A 17,437-nucleotide genomic window follows, 5' to 3' on the forward strand; every position below is an offset into this window, starting at 1 on the left:
GGGGCTACACGTCAAGAAGGAGCGGGGGCAGGTGTAGTGTTTGTTTCTCCACAACGACAAATACTTCTATATTCGTTCTCATTAAGTGAACTTTGCTCTAACAATGTAGCCGAATATCAAGCATTGATCATTGGTCTACAAATGACCATTGAAATCGGCATATCGCATCTCAAGATCTTTGGGGATTCCAAATTAATTATCAACCAAACCTTGGAACAGTATGATGTCAAGAAAGAAGACCTTGTCCCTTATTGCAAATATGCAAAGAAGTTGCTCACAAATTTTGAGGCAATTACATTGGAGCATATACTGAGGAAAGAGAATAGACAGGCTGATGCTTTAGCTAATTTGGCTACCACCTTAGCATTGTCTCAAGAAGAGATAGCCAAAGTTGCTGTTTCCCAAAGGTGGGTGGTGCCTTCCGTGATTGAAGAAGAAAAAGAAGAAAAGCAAGCCAACGTCATTTCTGTATGCCTTGTCGAAAAGGAAGATTGGCGACAAAAAATCATTGAGTACCTTCAACATGGAAGACTCCCAGATGATGTACGCCACAAGACCGAAGTTCGGCGAGGAGCTGCTCGATTCGTTTACTATAAAGAAACTCTCTTTCGCCGTTCATTTGATGGTTTGTTTCTCCGTTGCTTAGGAGAGGAAGAGGCTAAACAAGCCTTAGAAGAGGCTCATTCTGGAATATGCGGTGCACACCAATTAGGTCCTAAGTTACACTACAGGATCAAGCGAATGGGTTACTATTGGCCTACGATGGTGAGAGATTCCATGGCGTAACAACATTTTGAACGCCTACTCAAGCGACCCCGTATTCTCTCGTTTATGGAGTAGAAGCTATCCTTCCCTTAGAATGCCAGATCCCATCACTACGGATCGCCATTCAAGAAGGGTTAACTAAAGAGGAAAATGCCAAGCTTAGGTTATAAGAGTTGGAAGCACTGGATGAGAAAAGGCTCGAGGCCCAACAACGCCTTGAGTGCTATCAAGCTCGTTTGTCAAGCGCATTCAATAAAAGAGTTAAACCACGATCATTCCAAGTTGGTGACTTAGTCCTCGCTGCTCGAAGACCTATCATCATGACTCATCGTACAGGCAGTAAGTTCACCTCGAAATGGGATGGACCTTATGTTGTACAAGAAGTCTACACTAATGGAGCTTACAAGTTGATTGATCAGGAGGGTGTAAGGATCGGCCCCATCAATGGGAAGTTCCTCAAATGCTTCTATGCTTGAAAATCAAGAATTGCTCCTCCGTAAGAGCTTAAACTACCCACTGCAGCACTACAAGGGTACATGATGTTTTCCCATTACCTTTGAAAGTGCACAAATAAGGAGAAATTAATCCCACTCTATGTCACCATTTGTGAGTGTGGCGTAGTGGTTGGATGCCCATGTCACCATTGAGGCCAAGGTCTCGGGTTCGATTAGAGGTGATACCCACTATTGCGCAATTGGTACCCATGAAATGCCGTGGGGTGTAGGGCGAGGATTACACACGTGAGTCCTCCCTTTTTGTAAAAAGAAACAAAAAAAAAAAAAAAAAACAAAAAACAAAAACAAAACAAAACAAAAGAAAAACAAAGAAAAAAAAATCATCAAAACCAAAAAAAAAAAAAAAAAATCATCAAAACCATGAAAAAAAATCATCAAAAAAAAAATCATAAAAAAAAAAAAATTTGGTTGAACTACGTAATGACTTGATCCCTCTTCGGGGTATGTAGGCAGCTTAGTAATTTTCACTAAGTTCAGTCACATAAAAAGAAGAAGGACTGCCAGTCTAGCTTGAAGAGTTTGTCCAAAGGTCGTCAACATGCTTTCAAGAACCCTTTGATTGGCAAGGCGTCGCTTAAGATCAATCAATTGCTCACTATATGATGTTCGAAGATCATTGTGGTAGAAAGTGATAGCTGCAAAGAATTGGTGTTACTTAGCTTTCCTTGAAATAATGATAAGTTGATTCTCGGTTGTGGAGTAAAATAAAATCTTCAACCTCTGTCGCAAGGAATGGAGTCTGCATGGCATTGCTCATCTTTGGTGGACATATTCCCACGTCTTTAAAGTATACTTTACATCACTTATCTCCTGGGGGCATTTTTTTTGTACCTTTCAAGTCTAGGCTATATTGTCTCTCTTCTAAGTTGTGCCACTTCACAACTCTGAAATTTGAACCACGTCATCTCCCTTTTGAGTGGTGTTATTTAACATCATGTCTCTAAAATCTGGAAAACGTCACCTTCCTCCAACATCTGAAGTTGATGTTGCATCATCTCTCCTCTAAGGGCATGTTCGTGCAATGTCAAAATCATGGCGGCATTCTTCTCACATCTTCAAGGTTTTATTGGCATCTCTTTGCATCCTCAAAGTCTTGATGGGAGCTTCTTGAAACTTCAAGCTTCATTATAAAAGCCAATATTAGTGCAACTTCGATGCGAATGAAGTGTTGACATAGCTTCAGGGCAAAAATGAATGTCGGCATAGCTTCTGTGCAAATGAAGTGTTGACGTAGCTTTATGGCAAAGATGAATGTTGGCATGGCTTCTGTGCAAATGAAGTGTTGACGTAGCTTTATGGCAAAGATGAATGTTGACATGGCTTTTGTGCAAATGAAATGTTGACGTAGCTTCATGGCAAAGATAAATGTTGGCCCAGCTTCGATGCGAATGAAGTGTTGACGTAGCTTCATGGCAAAGATGAATGTTGGAATGGCTTCTGTGCAAATGGAGTGTTGACACGAATGCATGACAAAGATGGATGTCGGCACGACTTCAATATAGATGAACTGTTGGCCCAGCTTCGATGCAAATGAAATGTTGACGTAGCTTCATGGCAAAGATGAATGTTGGCATGGCTTTTGTGCAAATGGAGTGTTGACACAACTGCATGACAAAGATGGATGTCGGCACGACTTCAATATAGATGAACTATTGGCCCAGCTTCGATGCAAATGAAGTGTTGAGCTGAAAAAAACAAGCAACAACGAAAAAAAATGTCAGAAGAAAATCCCATTGCATGTCTAAACAAAGGACAAAAGAAAAAGAAAAAGAAAAATAAGTGAAAAATTTAATAATAATAACAAATAAATAATTAATTATAAAAAAAAAATCTCTACACTTGTATTCAGAAGATTATGCTTTGAATAAATGTATGCATGCCCGTATGGCTTTATATAGAAAATTTTTGAGATGAACAAAAAAAAAAAAAGGGAGAAGTAACAAAGTTCAACAATCAACGCTTCTCTTCCAAATTTTCAAATCTTTTGACAGGAGGCTATAAAAATCTTCGGAGGACTTCAAACAAATAAGGAGGAGTCCAACAATGCTTGCTTATCTTCCAAATTTTCAAAGTTCTCTGACAAAGATGACCCAAAGAATCAACATTCAGCAGCCACCAGAATTTCTTCATCCTATCAGGGCGGCCACCAGAATTTTTGCATCCTGTCAGGGCGGCCACCACAAAATTAGACCAAAAAAAGCCATAAGTCCAACAAAGACCCACAACTTTCTCATCCAAATTTGTGAAAATCCAGACCTTATTTCACAAAACTGACACCACAGGATTCTTCTACAGCCTTCGATCCACCAAACCTGAAAATTTCAGGCCCAGATACCCGGCCACGCGCCGCCACACACGGCCACAAATTCTCAAGTGACCCGTGGGTTTCTCACTCAAAACTGTGCAAATCTGTGCACAATTTCACAAAACTGACCACACAGGGCTCTTCAACGGCCTTAGATCTACAAAACCTAAAAATTTTAGGTTCAAAGGCCAAGCCACGCGCCGCCAGAAGCTCCGACGAAGGAACATGCGCTCCCACGCGCCACCATCATCCTCCATGCGCCTACACGCGCCGGACCTTCGTTTCCACGCGCCTACACGCGCCGGATTATCTTCCCACACGCGCCACATGCGCTAGGTGCAATCTGATGACGTCACGGATGACGTCATCAAACCGGTTTGACCCGAAAAACCGACCCGGATCCGGACCGCCTGAAAAAAAAAAATTTTACTTTGACCAAAAAGTCAAAATTTTCAAAACGGACCTGTCCCACTCAATTTTTTGCGTACTTTCCAATTTTGGGGTCTGTTTCTTCAACCGAGACTCGAAAATTGCACAACAGTCCAATTTCTAAGACTTTTACACAAATTTTGACCAAAAGTCAAAATTTTTAAGATTGACCTGTCTTGCTCAATTTTTCGTGTACTTTCCAATTTTGGGGTCTATTTATTTATTTGAGAATCCAAAATTGCTCAAATAATGTGATTCTACAACTAGTGGTTTTGATATAAACTTTGATCGAAGATCAAGATGTTCAAGCAAAACTTGTCCTATCAGGTTTTCGCAAAGATTTTGATTTTGAAATCTAGGTATTTGTTTTGAACTTAGAAACTACATTCGCTTCTCCAAAGTACTAGCGGTGTCCAAAATTTAAGCTCTCAAGATCAGAATTTGAGATCCATCCATTTGGTTTGGATTCCCTCAAAATTATCCTCCAGACTTAATCAAGGCTCCCCTTTCAAAAACAGACGAACTCTCACAAGTATGTCTCAAAATTGAAATTACATTGGGTCACTACTTCAGCCTATTATTTTTGTCGGTGCCTACCAGTCTCCAACCTGACGTTCCCATTCGGCGCCTACCATTCTCATCCACTGTTCCCACCAAAAAGTCTCATCCGTCGTTCTTAACTACCTAACTACCGTTTTTCATCTCTTCACTATAAATAGAAGGGCCGGATCCGCTAAATCCATCAAGAAAAAAAAAAACACGTACACTGAGTCATGAAATGAAGATTTGCTTCTTTCAAATTTCCAAATCCTCTTTCTCACAGCCAGTTCTCACTATGGCCTCGTCATTCTCAATACCTAGCAACCAAGATCGCTTCATGATTAGTTTGAAATCAACCCCTTCATGGTTCAGTAGTAACCCTTCTCACAACATCATCACTGTTTTAGGATTCAAACAAATTTTGTTTTCTCACATAATGACCACGTTTGTTCATAAAGTTATTCATAACAAGGTCTGTATCGACCTTCCATGCCTCTGTGGAATTGGTTAGCCAGGAAATCCAAGTCCAGCAGAGACACCTGTTCCTAAAAACAGGGCTTTCGTAGTCTCTCTTCAACTGTTTGATCTCCCATTAGAAGCAGTGGTTCGGAACAAACAGCAGCTTGGCTGGTTTCTAAAACCAGGATCACAAGTTAGCTCCATCTTTCATTTGTTGTGTTTTCCCAACAAAGTTGCATCAGGTGAAGATGGTAAAAAGTGTTGGGGTATCCTACAAATTGTCTCCCATCCAACACTTGTGATGACCTCCAAGGTACCAGCTCATCAGAAATTAGCCTTTGGTGTCGGTGAAGGGTCACCAAAGCCTCATTCCATGTTTCCACCAGCATGGGGTCCAAAGGTCATCATTGCTGGTACCACAAAGCACACTTTCTGGAATTACTCCAACTTAAGATCAGCTTGAAGAATTTCAGAAAATATACTTCTGAAATTACTTCAACTTAATGTCCGCCAGTATGGTCCAGTCACACATGCGCATTCAACAACTTGCCGTCGGACTTCATTCAGCATGCAGCCAGTCCCATATCTGAAGGTGTACTTCCCAGAGACATCTACGCCAGAGAGTCCCCAACATGCAGGGTCAGGGCCATAGTGTCGTATGCCTCACCCATTCACTTTGCTTCATCACCATCTTTTTCACCATCAACAACAACATGCCCAGTATCCCTTCTAAAATTACCTCAACTTAACCAGAGTGATGCGATAACAGAAGCACATTCAACCACACTCCCACATGTTCTCTCTGTGATCCGAAGTATACCCTTCAGATATAACTTCACCAGAAGTCCTTAAAAATAAAAGGCTAGCTCCAGAGCTCTGCATGCTGTACCTAGCCAACATTCTCACCTCTTCTCCATCTTCAACACCCTGTGATCACCACCAACGATCCAAAATACTTTTCTAAAATTACTTTTACTTAACCTTTGCTGAGAAAGCTCGGTCACACGAGTACATTCAAATACTCGCAGACCCCTTCTCGGTCTCATCAAAACCTTTCATATGGGTGGGTCTACTCTTCTGCAATTACTTCATCCTGTTAAAAGCTCCACCACCTTCAACTATTTCACTAGAAGAGTCAAGTATAAAAAGATCCATTTTCTTTCAAGACTCATTCATTCACCACACTCCAAAACTGTGTGCATGAACGAGTCTCGAAGGGGCATTTGTAGAGAGGGGGAATTCCCGACCTATCACAAGCTGACACACCATGCTACCAAGTCCACAAAATACAACCAATTACAAAGTGCCACGTATTGCTGCTAGGTTTTGCCATCACTATTTAGATTCCAATAGAAATTTGTCAAGTGTCATTGAAATAAAGGCATGAAACTGCATCAGCATGCGTAAGCGATGACACAAGCAGCCCTGCACGTGTAAGCGATGACACAAGCAATCCAGCACGTGTAAGCGATGACATAAGCGGACCAATCAGGCTGTGACAAGTGTCACCAATCAGACTCCGCCACGTGTCGCTCACCCACCCCTAAACTCCTATAAATAGAAGCCTTCCTAAGACATTTAGGAGGACAAAGAAAAGGAAGAAGATATCTTGAGTTCAGAAATCCAGAAGCTCTACCGGAATCAAACTCCAAAGCCTTCAAGAATTTCAAGAACTTCAACCTCGAGTACAGACAACATTCGAAGCAAAATCATCCAAACTACTCGTCCAGATCTCAAAGTTCACTGGAATTAAGCTCAAAAGCCTCCAGAAACCTCAACAAACCATAAATCAACGAAGCTCTACGGAATCAAGCCTCTAAAGCACCGAAAAATTTCCACCACAAACCTTCAAACACGAAGAACACACGAAGAACACGAAGAACAAAGAATTTCTAACAAGTTTATAGCCAGAGATTCATTGTAATTCCGTTTCAAAGATCTTCGATCTATTCCTCAGCTAAATTGAAGAATATCTTATGTTCAATTCAAAATCACATTACCACAATTCCAATCAATAAATCTTTCAAGGAGATCGAATTAGAGGATCACTCTTTTGTAATTACAGAGAATTGTACCACATATTTATCAATACAAATTCGTATTTGTGAAACTATTTTACTTGTTTGATTTATTTCGAACTAAGAAATTTAGTCGTCTACATTTAGTTACAACTTTTATTTAGTTTCCTGCTTGCTCTGTTTTTGTTGTTAGGTGTTACAGCTTTTAGGTACTGGTGTTTGTTGTTTGTCTAGTTTGTTTCTTTAATAAATTCAACTGTTCATTAAAAAAAAAAAAAATCTGTGATTTTACTTGAGGACCTTGACCATTTTTGCATACTTATTTTCTACATTGCCAAATAAAGAACAAACTACAAAGAAAGTGTGAATTTAAACCTGAATTCTGTTGCAGCCTGCAGTTAATGTTCTAACTAAAGTAACTTTTTTTTTTAGATTGCATTGCTCATATGGTTTTGCATTTTTCCATTTAGTGCTTTTTTTTTTCTTTAATGTAGTTCAATTATTTAGAACTTCTAGATTTGATGGAAAACGTAAGAATATGCAACATTTGAGAAGTTTCTATGCGCTATGCAATCCTATCCTTTTTTTCCCCCTATTTGGGGCTCAATTGTATATTTTCTTTCTGCTTATCATTAAGATATTAAATTTACTGAAAAACAGATTTAGGTTTTTCAAGTTCAACTCTTAGAGATGAAAATGCTTTAGATCTTTCCAGCCAAGCTAAATCTTGTAATGGTTAGTATGGTAAAATGTTGAGAGGTCCTATTAGTCTGAAGGTTTATCTTTGTTGTTTCTTTTTACTTTTTATGTTTGAAGTGTTTGCATGAATTCAAAATCTCTGAGGCAATACCATGGGAGTGTTATTTTGTGGATCTCCTACTTTAGTGATCGATGTTTTGGTGAATATTCTTGGATGGGAGGATGGTACAAGGTTGATGAGTTAAAGTGCTACCTTTTCATAATAGCTCAGTAGTATTGAACTCTCTTGTTTTCTTTGAAAATGTCTTAAACCAATTTCCCTTTTCATTCAATTGCTTAAAAAATACATTATATATATATATATATATATATATATTTGATACCTAGTTTCCGCTTCAAAAGCTAAGATGGGAGGTAAATAGTAGACTCTTCTACGATGGCACATACAAAATTTTTTTTTATTATTTGCTATCACTTATGATTTAGAGATTTAAATAGTTTATATACAAATTAATTGTTTCAAACCTTTATTTGGGCCTTTTTGTCAAGGAATGTGGATTGTAGAGAAGTCATTAAAGGACTAGAACCTATGTCAAGGTAATCAAGAGGTACTCTACATTAAAAAGGTAGGTAATTCATTTAATTACATTTGGAAAGGCATCTTTGAAAGTGCACCTTGCTCTTAATGTTCTAAAAATTATATAAAATTTTCCGCTCACATATTAAGAAAATGAGTTGATTTTTAATCAAAATGACGTTCTTTGGTTAGCTTAGTTGACAAAAAAGAAACAGGTGTTTGTTGAGATTTTGGTTTAGTTTAATACCAAGTGATTTGCACTTGAAAAGAGTTTGGAATGGGATATTCAAAGAGCTAAACAATAATTTTAGAGGTTCTAAAAGCTCTAAATTTGGAATGGGCTGCCAAAGGAAGGTATTTGCAGTTGAGAAGAATTGAGATTATGGAGTCTGTTCATAAGACTACTCAGGTAGCAAACCCAATAACAAGTGTTTAATTAAGATAAGGAGTTAAAGATTGGCTTGTTCATTTATTTAGTTTATTTTGTTTGCTTTAATATGTATTAGAATATGTTTCCTAATCATAGTAGTTATGGTTTTTTTTCCCTATGTAAATTGGGGAGGGGGTTGGAACCCCAATACTAGTCATTGTAAGAGGTGTTGGAACCACTAGAGTATCCCTTCAACCCCTAAGATTCGTGATTGATTATTTAATATATGCTGTCCAAAAACCTTTGATTAGGATTCGTGGAAGAATTTTATTTATATATGATTAGTTGTAATATAAAATCACATGCTTCTATTTACTCGTTACTTTTTTGTTAATTAGAAATATTTGAATTAATGAAGGATGGACAGGGCTACAACTTCATCATTGTTATGATTGCAACTGTACTTGCAGATAAAAGTTGTTCGTCCCTTTAGTTCATTTTCGTGCTTAAAAATGATCTTTCTTTCTTTTAGGTTCCTCTGCTCGCATCTGATATAGCATTCTCTAAAGCTCAAACTAAATCCTCAAAGTAGTTTCGAGTCATGTTGCCATTGGAATATAATATTATAACTGGGAAACTAATATGATCAGTCAGGTCTATGTACGATCAAGAGAGCCTATTGGCTTCTCCATAATAAATACTTAGATGGAAGGAGCATAATTCAGAGATATAGTTCTTAGATGTAGGCTTCCCTATGAAAGATTTAACTCCCTTTCAAAGCCATTATATTTCCTGTGTTCTTAAATGATGGTTTTTTTTAGTGAGAAGGGAGTTAGCAATTAGGAATCTCATTATTGATGTTTCTTGCCCTTTTATGTGCTACAGAAGAGGAATGCCTAGACGACCTATCTATTGCCAATGACTTAGCTCGTGCATTGTGGTTCATATCACCACTCCATTAGAACTTAGTTCCTAGAGCCAAAGTCAGGTCTAAATTAAGTATCTTCTTGGCTGGAAAGAGTGTATCAGTCACAGGACCAGTGCAATCACTTCATTGTCATCTTTGCCAACACTCTTTGGGCTATTTTAATACATAGAAACAAAGGTAGTGCATGAAGGAATAAGTGTTAATGCTAGCTTCTAATGTCCAAAGTCATAGTGCTTACCTTTCTTCTATTTGTAGGGATGCAGCAAACACATGGAAGTGGACACTGCATTTAAAGCATCTGATGTACTTATCAGCAGATTTCTTGGAAGTATAGCACATGATCATATATTGGAGGAGTGGATCTCTCCCACTTTTCATGATATGTCTATATGTTGGTGTAAAACCTGTAAAACCTATAGAGAAATTGGTAAATAAAATTATTGTTGGATGCTTTGTACGGTTCTATGTATTATATGAGGCATGTATGAAGATGTAAAGATAAAGGTTTAGCTCCATTTGATATTTCATTATTAGAAACTCATGTGATGGGAGCAATTTCTTGAGTCAGTATTTTGGGGAAAAGATGGCAGTTTACTGAGATTATCTAAGTGCATTGGTTGAATGGGTCTGTAGCCCCTATCTTTCAATGGGATGTCATGAACCGTGTAGTTGTTTATATATATATATATATATATATATATATATATATATATATATATATATATATATATATATATATTATTTTTTAGTAAAAAAAGTTTATATTATGTCAAAGTAATTTCCAAATGTATGGAACTTGGTAGTGGTGTCCATGATGTGGTTATTGTCGAATGAGTGTAACAACCGGATTTTTGAGGAGTGCATGATATCTATTGAGAAATTGAAGTGCTTGCTACTTCGTACTTTGTTTGAATGATCTCAAGCATGGAGTTTTACTAATTGTACTTCCATTTTTTATTTTTTATTTTCTCTTAGATCTTCTATTTGATTTGCATGAACTTCTTCATGGTGATTTATGCTCATCATTGTGAACATAGTGCAATTCCTTCCATTTGCAATATAATCTTGATTACTTAAAAAAAAAAAAAAAAAACTAAATATATTTGAAATAGTAAGGTGGAGATTGAGACAGTAGGTTCAAGACTCGTTGGATATGGGTGGAAATAAATAAATATATATTTGACACATGTTGACTATTTTTTATTTTTATTTTTTATAGGTAATAAGAATACTATTATTGATGGAAAAACAAGAAAGAAACATACACTGTTCATGAGGATGAACATGGAAAAGCACAAACAAAAAACAAAGAGAAGAGAAATTGAGGCCAAGGTAATAGAAGAAAAAAAACTATAAAAGAGAAGAACAATCTATAAAAGCCCAGCACTGACCACCATTTAAAAAGACTACGTTGACACAAGTCATTTAACTCAACCAACGACTTCTCAAAATCTTCAAAAGAACGATGATTATGTTCTATCCAAATAGTCCATATCAAACAGTTTGGAATGAAATACCAAATATTTTAATTATGATTCCTAAGCCAGTGATTCCAACAAAATGATAACTCTGCCATCGAGCTAGGCAAGACCCACTAAATACGAAAAGTCTAGAGCGTAAGCACCCTTAAGGAGTGCACTACAGGATAATGAAGGAACAAATGATCCATAGATTCCCCATTGCAACAGCACATGCAATACCGATTTGCCAAAGAACAACCCTTAAGCATGAGATTATCCAAAGTAAGAATGCAATCATGAGCTACTGTCCAACAAAAAAAGAAAGAAAAAAAAGCCATCCGTTTGGGAACCTTTGCATACCAAATGTCCTTCCAAGAGAAAATAGAGTTAGAGCTGCCATAAGTATATTGTTAACATATATGTTAACTATTTCTTATTTTTATCATGAGCATCATATCAACTCTCTACATTTCTAATTTTAATGCAACTTTGGTATTTAGAATATTTATTATGAGGTTTTGGAAAAGCTCGAACAAGTCCAGTTGTCGAGGAACAATGATAGTTTTGAGATGGATGTGAAAAGCAGTTCAAAGTAGTATTCTTTTAGCTGTATAAATGCTCAATGAATCCCCAGATGAGAGGTGTTGGGGTTTATGCCCTAAAATCCAATTTATAGGCATGTCATAAATAATTAAATTGTTTAATTATATAAAACTATTTATAAATAAACTAATGAGACATTATCTTAGTCCATGAGATGCATAGTATGTGATTTCTGTGAAAAGTCACAGAAGATATAAATCACAAGTTCTTTGTAAACTCAGTAGTTTAGTTCGTAGTCGGTGATGAAATTGAGCATTTCATCTGCGAAGACTATAACATATCAACTAAGATAATTTGTCTTGATCATGGAAATGGAGATTTCTAGTTGGTATGTTGATATGTTTTAAGAGTTAAGACATATTAGACTGGACCGCTGTGAGATTTATTATTCTCCTAACAACTGTCAAATGAACAATAAATCTCACGACCTCTATTTACATCAACTCTAAATCCTGAGAGAATAATGGACCTAATCATGAGATGTAGGTTGCTTTGATATATCAGGAGTGAGATCTATTAGTTACGATCAAAACCTTAGTATGTTGGGCAGCCACATTTAGTGTTGATGGAAAATATATTCTCAAGGCGGAATTCATAGTCTCTTAACGAAGATACAAAATATTCCCTTGAGATAAGTTTAATGAGTTTGGTTATTCAGAGAGTTGGACCCAACCACTTTAGTAAGGAGTTGCTAAAGTATATATTTATGGAATTGGATTTCATAAATATATAATGAATAACTTAAAGGATTAAACTGGGTACTCAAGGATTAAGATGTAGTAATTTACAAAGTGACAATTTACATCCATGACTTTGTATTACTACGAATATTTTATGAAGGGGTTGCATGTACAATAAAGTCTTGAGATATAATTTATAAATAAGACTTAGAGTGTAACTATATTTATATAGTGGTATTAAATATAGTTAATGGTAACTTTGGACTTGTCAAGAGTTGACAGAAAAGCCCAAGACCCATTAGAGCTAGTGTCTTATTGGTCCATTTTGGTCCCACTCCAAGCCACACATAAGAGCCCAATTGGATTGGCCCAAAAAGGTTAGCCCAATTAGATAATCAGTTATATATAAGGAGAGAAACATATAGAATTTGATAATATAGTAGAAAGGTTTTCATGAGACCTTTTCATAAGTGTTTTCATACACGGAATGAAATGATTTGTATATGAGTGTTGGACACTCTTCTATTCTCTCTTTGATGGAAACTGATTGAGAGACCACATATCTTGGGCATTAAGTGGAATTGGAGTGAAGATTAAAAGTATTCCCAAGTGCTTCTGATTTTCGGATTTGAATTTCATCGAGCCAAGCTATGCTTTATTGTTTTCTAATTTTGAAACTTACATAGTACATGTTATCAATTGCAAATGAAGTAGATCTGTTAATTTTTTTTTTTGCTGCGCATGTTTGCATGAGATACAAATTTGTATTTTCCATGCATTTTTCCGACAAGGGGTTGCTAGGTAAATTCCTAGGCATTGTTTAAGTCAATATGGCTAGTTCAGATGTTCTTACAATTGTGATATATTACCCAAGGCTACCTAGTATATATGCATTTGTGATCGTTTAAAAGCAAACCAAAAGTGCACATGCTTTATTATTCAAGTTATTGTGTTATCCATTGCATCGAGATAGCTCTCAAATTTTTTGTAATGTTTTTTTAGATGGTGTGGACAGTGTAACTGGACTTTATAAATTATAGATTTTTCATCATTTTTCATATGATTATTACTAGTTTGTTCTTTCAAAAGCTATTAATATGGGTCATTTATCTCTTGTTGATCCTTTGCACATAAATTTATGTATAACCCAATTAACTGCCAGGAGTTCCAGAAGGTAATGCTGAAAGTCTTTAATTGGGAACTACATTATGGGGAATTTATCTTGTAGCAACTAAAGTGATGATTGGTGGTACCAGGAGATTTAATGGGTATTTTATTTGGAGAAAAAGATGTTTGGATCAATTATAGTATGAGATTAGTCAGTTTTGGGATTTTCATGTACTTCTTGCTAGAGAATATGGATCAATTGATTGATTTTTCAAATATATGGAAACAAAGTGTGGGTTGGTATAGTTTTCGGAAATCGTCAAGCTGGAATTTCAATGCACTTGGAGGGTCTTCTATGCTTCTCTCTTCGAATTTTTTAAAAAAATATATCAATTTATGTTTCTAATTGATGAGCTTTTTCTCTTTTCATTCATGAGTGATTTAGTTCTTGCTTTTGGAGTTGCGTGTGCATTGTAAAACACTATATAGTGATTATGAATCCATGAGACATTCAAATGTTTCATTGCTTATATTTAAATGATGTAATTTTTTTAGGATAAACATTATTACATATCTTGAAAATCTAACTGTTGAATTCCATGTTCTTTATGTTCTTAATACATATGCTAAATATTGTGTCAATCGGATATTATTTACTATACGAACTATGAGCGTATATTTTATGCATAATTTTAAAATACAAAAATTTTCAATTTAAACAACAAAAACTTTCAATTTAAACAATTTATTGATGACATAGCTATTGATCTTTAATTTTCTTCAAATTTGTAAGTATGAAGGATATAAGAAGAAGATATAATCCAATGGTAGATTTGTCAAAATTCACCTCTAATAAAAAGAAATTTAGTAAAGTTATAGCCTTAGACTACATCCAATTTTTGTAGCTAAACTTTGTCAATTTTTTTATTAGAAAGTTGTACATGCACTTAGTGGGTCCTCGACTTATCTTGTGGGATGAAAAAGTGTAATTTGTGTTAAAGCATATTGGCTTGAGTGTTGTGAATCATTTAAATCTATATTTGGATTGTTTTTCTTCTCCTTTTAGAATCTAGCCATTATATCAAGGACTATGTGAAATGACATTAAATTATCATTACCTTGATTAAGTTTTCAGACAAGAAGACATGGATGGAAAATAGCCTTACAATTAATCAATCAACCAATTATATATATATATATATATATATATATATATATATATATGTATATATATATATATATCATATTATATCATATTCTATATAAAAAAGCAAAAGCCTTTGCCTGCAATTAAGAAAGTGCTGCCATGTAGGAAAATTGCCCATCTAAATTTCTGCCACGTTCACAATTAAAAAGCGATAAATTATATTGTTTCACAACGTTAATGCACCATGTGATAGCCTCTCAGTATAAAAAGAAAAATAATCAGTCAAAATACAATTAAAAGGCTTGCAATACTAAAAAAAAAAGGATACAGAGAGAGAAGGAGAGAGTTTTTCGTTCCCTCGCCAGACTTGGAGCACTGCTGCAAGCACATAGAGAAAGAAAAATCTTTGGGTATTAACACTGTTAGGCTATATAGTTGTCACCATTAGATTGTCGTAATTGGCTTTGGTACGTTTTTCTCCATTTTTTTTTTTCAAATTTGGCTACGAAATATTACTTTTTATTGAGTTTTTTTTGTTGGATAGGTTTAGATTTGATTTTGGTTTTGATTTCTTTTTGTTTCGGGCTTTTGGGTCCTCTATGAAAATGTTTGTTTTCTCAATTTTTTTGATTTTTTCCCCCTATTTTGGATTACAGAAATCACTAAGCCTTTCCCTATTTTCTAATATCCGCGTTCATGGTTTTTTTTTGAGGGGGGGGGGTTTGATTTGGAAAATTGGTTTTGCTGTTGATTCACCACCAATCTCCTCTTTCATAGGTAATTCTTTTCTCGTTTTTCTCTCTCTTTGGAGCACTGGCCATTTAGGTTTTTCTCTCTTACTCTTTGGGTTTTCATTTTTGTTAGATATTTAGGTTCCAATTGGTTCTTAATTTTTCCACTCCTTCTTAGAATTTTGATTTTAGGTTTTTTGGATTTCTTGATTTTATCTAATCAGAGAATGTTTCGTGACAACATAGCTAGTAAGAAATTTTTAAAATTTTCTCAATCTTTGCAAGCACCTCAGTGCGGGGAAACCTTCATATCTATTACCTACAAACTTTTGATTATTCATGCTTTCAGGAAAATGCATTCAATAAAAATATTCCTTTCAAGTTATGCTTTTTGACAAGCATTTAGGTCCTATGCATTTTAAAATATTAAAATTTTGGAAATTTTGGTAGGGTTCTCATGATGCAAAGATCCTTTCATTGAGCTTTAGCTTATCAAGTAAAAAGGAGGCTAATTTTGAAGAAGCTGCAGATATCCAGTCGTTCCTTACATTAGGGAGCCGTGATTGAATAGTCAATCTTTATGATGTCAATAGGCTTGCTACTTTCCTCCGTTTTTTTATTTTTATTTTGTTAATCTCTGCCCACTCACTAGGGTTTCTGTATTGCTGTTTATCTCTATGAGTTGTGGACTTCTTTCATTGTAATTTTGGATGGCTCTTGCTTCAATTTGAATGAAATTTCCTGAATTTGTTGCAAACCTTGATGGATATTGCTTAATGAAAACTTATCTGTCTTATATATGTGACTTCAACTTTTTTTTTTTAATCTAAGTTTTATATCAAGGTTAGCAATTTGAAACTGACTCAAAAAACAAATGAAATAAATATGACTCTAGCCTTACTTTGTCTTGAAGATTTTTTTTATTTAAGTGTATATGATATATGCTTACACTAATGATTTTTTTTCATATAGCGGGCAATTTGTTTGTGTCTTTTTAAGACATTTCAATGGGTAATATAATATTTTTGTCTTGGTTTGTGTCAAATTGTAATTTATAGGTCTTAATTTTATGTTTTCAGTTCGGCTGTAGTTGTTGCTTTGCAGATAACTTTTGTTTGCAGCATATATTTTTTGAAATTCATACATATATTTTTTTGTTTTGGTTGGAATCACTTAGGTTTTTCAAGTTAGAATGAAGTTGTGCAAGAATTTGATATATGATGAAATAAACATATAATACAACATTAAAGAAAGACAATAAACATATAGTAAGTAACTTTCTTTCTTTTTTATATTTTTGTGTCTAAAAGTTTTCCTTTTTACAAAACAGAAAAGAGGGATTTACATGATTTGGCCCTTATGGCCTATCACCTCTTTTCTAATTACAAAAGAACACAAAAATTTATATCCCAAAATAAGAAAGATAATTTTTTTTTTTTTTTTTTTTTTTACAACTTAAGCCAAAAGATTGGCTAAACAAAATAAAACTAAATAAAGAAAACAACAACAATAAAAAATAAAAATAAAAAGAGAAACAACTGCAGGTTCAACGGTGAGCAACTTAAGGAGACCTTGGCACATAGGCATTTGTGTCATCCCCAGAGTCTTCTTGGGGATAATTCGGAGCCAAGTACTCCATCTCCTCCTCCTCCTCCTCATCATCCTCTTCTTCCTCCTCCTCGCCTTCATCATCCCCCAAGTCGGAGCCATTAGAGGAGCCCTTAGAAAAGCTGTCAGAAGAGTCTGCCTCCTGGGAGTCAGAGAGCCTTGAAGCACTAGACTCTGAGCTTGAATGACCAAGCCTTTGCCTTCTCCTACTGTGAGTAGGTGCATTCAAGAATGTAGCAGTTGCTGCCTCCTCAGCTTCCTCTTTGGTCTCTCAATCGAAGGTCTTCAGAGTTCTCCTCATCTTCGTCACTCTATTCAAAGAAGCAACCTCCTCAGGAATGAAGACTTGAGGAGGCAGAGGGTGAATGGGAAAAGGAAGAGGAGGATACATAGGGCTTGGTGGTGGGGAAGAAGTATGCTCACTTAAAGCACTCTCAAAAGAGCTTGAGGAGTGCTGTGGGGAGTTAGAGCCATCAGAGGAAGAGTTTGACATTTT

The 17,437-nt window shown here is 35.6% G+C and overlaps 1 protein-coding gene and 1 pseudogene across 1 annotated transcript; both read left to right on the forward strand.

The window, feature by feature from the left end:
- The window catches only part of LOC142644629 (TMV resistance protein N-like), a 22,376-nt pseudogene extending 12,202 nt beyond the window's left edge, over window positions 1-10,174 (forward strand).
- Window positions 142-15,900, forward strand: LOC142644340 (uncharacterized). Its single transcript, XM_075818976.1, has 2 exons — window positions 142-543; window positions 15,784-15,900. The coding sequence occupies exons 1-2, from the start codon at window positions 142-144 to the stop codon at window positions 15,898-15,900; spliced, it is 519 nt and encodes a 172-aa protein (XP_075675091.1).
- The last annotated feature ends 1,537 nt before the right edge of the window (window positions 15,901-17,437 follow it).

The sequence above is a fragment of the Castanea sativa genome, chromosome 7, assembly GCF_040712315.1.
Source record: "Castanea sativa cultivar Marrone di Chiusa Pesio chromosome 7, ASM4071231v1".
NCBI lineage: Eukaryota > Viridiplantae > Streptophyta > Magnoliopsida > Fagales > Fagaceae > Castanea > Castanea sativa.

Bases quoted from the DNA above. Each gene is read 5' to 3' on its own strand.
- LOC142644340 (XM_075818976.1), top strand. From the start codon at position 142: ATGACCATTGAAATCGGCATATCGCATCTCAAGATCTTTGGGGATTCC. The intron at 544-15,783 runs GTACGCCACAAG...AAATTTTGGTAG, and splicing joins ATGGAAGACTCCCAGATGAT to GGTTCTCATGATGCAAAGAT.